Source organism: Oryx dammah, unplaced genomic scaffold (genome assembly GCF_014754425.2).
Source record: "Oryx dammah isolate SB20612 unplaced genomic scaffold, SCBI_Odam_1.1 HiC_scaffold_3, whole genome shotgun sequence".
Taxonomy (NCBI): Eukaryota; Metazoa; Chordata; class Mammalia; order Artiodactyla; family Bovidae; genus Oryx; species Oryx dammah.
The window spans coordinates 62,840,146-62,846,145 of record NW_024070187.1 but is presented as its reverse complement, the minus strand read 5'-3'; the positions used below and the strand labels follow the sequence as shown (position 1 = coordinate 62,846,145).

The following is a 6,000-nucleotide window of genomic DNA, read 5'->3' as shown; positions in this document are numbered from 1 at the left end:
CCCCTTTACTAGAAACTTAACACAAGTTTGTACTTCATCAGTCTCCTTTGGAAGTTTAGGCGTACTGAGCCGCTCCAAGGCTTGCCTTTCTGCAGCATATCCAATTTAACTTTGATGAGCTTATTGATAACAAGCGCTTAGATGTCACTGTGCTTGTAGAGTACACACTCAATAGCCTGGGGTAAGAGAGACATGAATTCATACTGCTATTTACTATAAATGCTTATGCATGAGCACTGCAGTCCTATGTGCTAAATCTCATAAACCCAAAGAACCTACTGCCAGTCAACCCTTGAAAGGTGAAATAAATGAGCACCGTCTAAGCGATGCTGCAGGAACTGGAGACTCACGTAAGCAAAGGCTTCCTGTCTGGCGCAACTCACAAGGACCTCTATTCGGCACATCCCTAGCAAGCCTGAGGCGCGCGCATGCGCAGGATTCGCGGGACGCGCCGCGGTCTCCTGTGCGCTTGGGTTTACATCCGGGTCCTGAGGCTCCGCGCTACACGCGCCGGCTGGGGTCGCTCCGGGTTGCTGGGTGTTGGTTGTTCTAGCTGTTCCAGCGTCGGAAGAGCCAGTGGGTCAGCAGGTGAAACCACGGGGAAGGACCAAGAAGGGAGTCGGGCGGGGACCTGCCTGGTCGTTGCCTCCACCGGTGGGCTGTATGCGGAGACGGGGACGCCGGGCGGATGGGGTTCCCGGGAGCCTCGAGGCGAGGGCCGTAGTGTTCCTTAGCCTTGTCTCCCTCTAACTTATGGTTGTCCTCTTCGGAACTGAGCCTCCGGGAGGGGGCCTCCCTGGGGGCCTTCTCCTGACACTTGTTACAATTGCGCGATAGTCATCCTCATTTGCATTCATTATGGTTTGCGGAGTGATGGGCCCAGCAGCCGGGCAGGTGAGGTTGGGTTTACAGCCTTCGCCTTCCGGGGCGGAGACCACAGCCTTCGCTGCTTTTTCTGGCCCCTCGTCGGGACTGGACCCCCCGATCCCAGAGGGCCTCCTTCCAAGCCGGGCGGGCTTCAGAGGTTCTCTGAGGTCAGGTGTAGTGTGTGGTAGAGGAAAAACGCATAGCAGGGATTCTGGAAGCTTAGATTCCAGATTCTAGTATAGATACTAATAAAATAGCTGTGTAACCCAAGTTGTGCAGGAGTTCCCACCCAGTATTAAAGTTCTGAGGTTTGTGTTTGTCAGCTCTTTGTCGAAGGGATGCACACCCAAAGTGAATCAGCACCTGAGAAAGATGAGGACAGAGGGGGTGCTGTGTCATTTTCTGAGTGCTGTAGAGTCAAGATGCTAGAGGATGGTCGAGGACCGCATCCGTTTGGATCTCTGAGGATTGGCGAAAACTGGGGAAAGACACATTTAAAAATCTGAACACATGTGGCAAAAACATTCAACTTTTCTCAGGTGATTCATTTGGGACTTTTGGAAGTGAACTTTGGGCACACGGAAGAGTTTAAGGAAACAATGTACTTGGTCTGAAGGGCTTACTTGAACCTCTGTACAATGAAGTCATCGTGTATGATGTTCTTTTCCAAATTTATCCTGATTGTGAGAATCACCTGTGATATTTGTGTAAGTGCAGATTCCCTGGATCCCGTTCCAGATCTTTTGCAACACTATGTCCAGGGAAAGGTCCTGGGAATCTTTCTAACAGGGATCCTAAGTGATTCTTCCTTATAAGACACTTGCAGAGCACGTGTCTTTCAGTCGGATAGACCCTCCACCACTTAATAGCTTTATAACTTCAGTAATAAACTTCTGAGTTGCAGTTTTCTATATCTGAAGAATGAGAATGATAAGTTCTTATAATACACCAGAGACTATTAAGTGAGTCTAAGCCCTTTGATAGTAGGATCTTTATCTTAGTCATTTATGTGTCTACAGAGCTTAGTGCTTAGTATTTAATAGGCCCTCCCTCACAAGTGTGTTGAACTGAGAAAAGAAATAGAATGCCCCCAAAACTCTCATGACGTTTCCTCCTCCTCACCTTATAGGTTGTTTTTTTCTCTTTTTATCAGTAGTCATTTTGCTGAATATTCTTCCTAGAAATAATTTTATTTCTTGATGGTGAAAACAGCTTGGAAATGTTTCTGATTCCTTGGTGTAACTTTGAAGTAGTTTCTGCCACTAGGTTATTAATGAGTTTAAATAGAGGCCAAGTCCATTTCCTGGACTGAATTAAGTCCATTTGTTGGACTTACTGTGTGAATTATTGTTTGTAAATGTTGTTTATCTCGTTACTGTGCCAGAATTCTAGATCATGGCGATCGTAAGTTTTTGTTATGCCAGATTTCTCAATCCTATGTTCCTAAGGACATATTTAGATTCAGTGTATTCATTATTATAAGACCTCCTATTCCCATCAATGTAAAGAATTTGATTTACTACTGTATATAAAGTTTGAATTCAGAATTCAGGACTGCTGAAGCAGTTTGTGAAAGAATTGGTGTAACATCCATTTAAATACAAAACTAAGACTTAAAATCTGGATATTATGGTTGTAAAGCACAGTGTAAATGTTATAAGTCTAGACAATATAAAAATAACCCATCTTACAGAAATCAGGGGGTGGGCAGAAGTAGAAGAAAGCAATTTTCACGTATTTCATGGTAGCAGGTCAAGCTATGTTGTCCAAAATGGAATCATACAGTTTTAAAGTGACTCCTCTCTCTTAATATTTGTATAATATTTTTTCTTAACCTTATAATATTCTTTTAGGAACTGAAATTGCTTTTTGTGAAGAATTATTTTGCCTGGAGATCTGCAGTTTTTTTAGTTCACTTTATTTTGTTTTGCTTTTGTTGAAGGCAGAAAATTAAGTGCTTTTTGTTAAAAATAGAATGTCTAGTATGATACCATGGTTAGAAATTTCTATACATTCCATTTGTATATGTGCATTATATAGATGTATGGAATGATGTATACCTAATAGTAATGAACTTTATTTCGACATGGCAGGATTTGGGTCTTTTTTTTTTTTTTTTTGTCAAATTCTTTGTACCTTTCTATATTGATTGAAATATTTTAAAGTGCAGGTGTTACTTTTATAAAAACATTATTTACCAGAAGAGAGGTTTGGTTATTACATCATTCATAGGGAGAGTTCTGGATTTTAGTAAGTAACGCATAAGGTGCCGAGTAATCATTACTGCCATTAACTTGCAATCAATAAATGAGTGCTGCTTTGTTTGCCTTTAGATTTGTTTTATGTTGCTTTATATAGTATCCCTCTGGAGACAATGCAGTGTGATGTCTTTATAGTAAATTTGCCTTGATAAAAATTTTGACTTTGTCACGTAACAAGTATGTGAACTTAAATTGTGTCAGTCCCTTTACTCATCTGAAACTGGACATTGTATTTACCTTAGAAGCTTGTCGTAAGGATTAATATTTGTACTTAATTGACTTAGCCCACTGCCCAGCACCTGAAGTCTGTTCAGTAGAGAGCAGCTATTACTGCTGTTTTAAAAGTACAGATTGTATTTGTATACATGCATGTCTTTCTTAAGTAATATCCTTTTTAGAGCCATCAGTGTATTATGCTTCTGTTTGACTATCTGCTAATTACTTAAAGTGCTCTACAATGAAATTTTCTCAGGTTTGAACTTGTCCTGGAAGCTGTGCGTCACCATAATGAGGCTTGTAATTCTTGATAACTATGACTTGGCTAGTGAATGGGCAGCCAAATACATCTGTAATCGGATCATTCAGTTCAGACCTGGACAAGACAGATATTTTACACTGGGTTTGCCAACAGGTAATATACCATTTTTTCCATGTTAGATACTCAAGGTTCTGAGATTGAAGGATTTTCCTTGGTTTCCTTTTTATTTCTTGTCATATCACTGATTTAACATATTAGCATATAAAGTCAAATATATAGATATAGATTCTCCATATCTAGTATCTAAATTCCATTACTATTTTCTTGGTTAAAATTCTGACTCATCTACCACTCCAGAATGCAAAAGGAAATACAGAAATATAGCTCAAGTAAGGGTCATGATATTTTTTTGTCCCTTTTTCCTAGTAGTTGTTTGTTTGTATTTAGAGGGGTTGCTTTCACAATTCGGGAAATTTCTTGGGAGATTAGCTTTCTCATTGATCATTAAGGGGTACCTAAAGTATGTACTGTTGCCTCTTAATTTTACCTCGTATCATCTTATTGTGTATGTGTGTGTGTTAGTTGCTTAATCTGTCCGTTGCAACCCCATAGACTGTAGCCCACCAGGCCCCTCTGTTCATGGGATTCTCCAGGCAGGGACACTGGAGTGGGTTGCCATTTCCTTCTCCAAAAGGGAACTATGGAAGAAAGAAAGTGAAGTCCCTCAGTCGTGTCCGACTCTTTGCGACCCCGTGGACTGTAGCCTACCAGGCTCCCCCATCCATGGAATTTTCCAGGCAGGAGTACTGGAGTGGATTGCCATTTCCTTCTCCATATCATCTTATTAGCTCTTTGCTATTTCTGTGATTCTTTTCTTTTTTTTTTAATAAAAATATAAGTGAAAAATTGAAGACTGATGTGTGTCTTCATGACAGAAGGAACATAAGCATTAATTATATATTTTGCTGGATTTAGTTTTCTGTTAAGGTTTTTTCTTTAAAAATAACCAAGTAGTGTCACTGATACCATGGTACTTTTATTTGATGTTTTGACTTCCATAGAAAAGAGTATTGGTTCTGGGATGAGAGCTGTTATTGTTTTGATGACTGCAGGGCATTTATTCTACACCCTAATTTTTGTTTTCCTTACCTAACGAAAGTAAGGAAATTAATAGCTTACAGTGTTGTTTTTCAGCTCATATGAGAGCAAGTCCTTTATATACTGTAAACACTATATAACTTTAAGATTTTCTTAAATGTGTTTTATTTAAACAGTATTTTCTCCTTTTTCTCCTTCCCCCATACATATCAACCCATAAAAGCTACAATCATAATTTTTTTCACTTGCATAATTTCCATGAAAGGTACTCTGACTCACCAAGTTGTTATTTTTGTTTGTTATTTTGTTTTTTGGTCCATGGAAGTAGTTCTTGGTGAAAATGGCAAAGAGCGATTTTTTTGTGTGTGTACGCTGGAAGTGGGCCCTTTAACACCCACAGTTTTGATATGTGAGCTGCAGTGAACAAGACCTCTGTATCAGTTTGCCTTGTATGTACCTAGGCCATGCTCAGACTAGCTGCCTTAATCACTCTGTGTTAATTGTGAAGCAATAAACAGTAATTTGAGTGTGGGGACAGAAAGACTTCAGAGTCATAAACACTAGCAATGCTAAACATTTTTTGTGTGTATTTAAATATACAACCCTTTTGCTTTATTTTGGAGAGGGTAACTGCTTAGTAATATACCTGCCAAGGGTTGATCTCTGAAAAACTTCTGTTGACATTTTTCTCTTTTCTCCTTCATTGACCATTGACGGTGTTAATCATGCCCCATCCTCACTCCTGTGCTTTTGAAATGTGAACATACATTTCTGTAATTGTAAATAACATGCTATATTATAATTATGCTGCACCAAGCACAATTCTGGGGCTTCCCAGGTGGCACAGGGGTAAAGAATCTCTGTCTGCCAATGCAAGAGACACAGAAGACTCGGATTTGATTCCTTGGTGGAGAAGATCCCCTGGAGTAGGAAATGGCAGCCCACTCCAGTATTCTTGCCTGGAAAATGCCATGGACAGAGCAGCCTGGCAGCCTACAACCCATGGGGTCACAGAGTCGGGCACAACTGTGCATGCACACCCATACAAGTACAGTCAAGCACAGTTCTGGGGACTATCTCTTCAATACGTATTTATTGAAGTGATGTTGACGAGCATGACATTTAAGGGCCTGCATGCTGTGGGTCTGAGCTGCCTCCCAGATTTAACTCCCACCATTCCCTTACACTGAATCATGGCAGGCAAGTTAGACTGCTTGTAGTTGCAAGAACAGGCCTGTCTTGCTGGCTTTCCTTTCACTAGTGTTGCTAATGTGCTGTGTAATAAAAACTTTGTGA

The 6,000-nt window shown here is 40.4% G+C and overlaps 1 protein-coding gene across 3 annotated transcripts in view; it reads left to right on the top strand.

Annotated features, from left to right (window-relative positions):
* The first annotated feature begins 432 nt into the window (after positions 1–432).
* Positions 433–6,000, top strand: part of GNPDA2 (glucosamine-6-phosphate deaminase 2) — a 28,790-nt gene continuing 23,222 nt past the window's right edge. The window contains exons 1-2 of one of the 3 annotated variants that reach the window (XM_040238129.1): positions 433–588; positions 3,601–3,759. In XM_040238129.1, the coding sequence (XP_040094063.1) occupies positions 3,636–3,759 (124 nt within the window). In that variant the 5' untranslated portion in view covers positions 433–588; positions 3,601–3,635. The remainder of the gene's footprint in view (positions 589–3,600; positions 3,760–6,000) is intronic. The other 2 variants (XM_040238130.1, XM_040238131.1) reach the window with 2 other exon arrangements.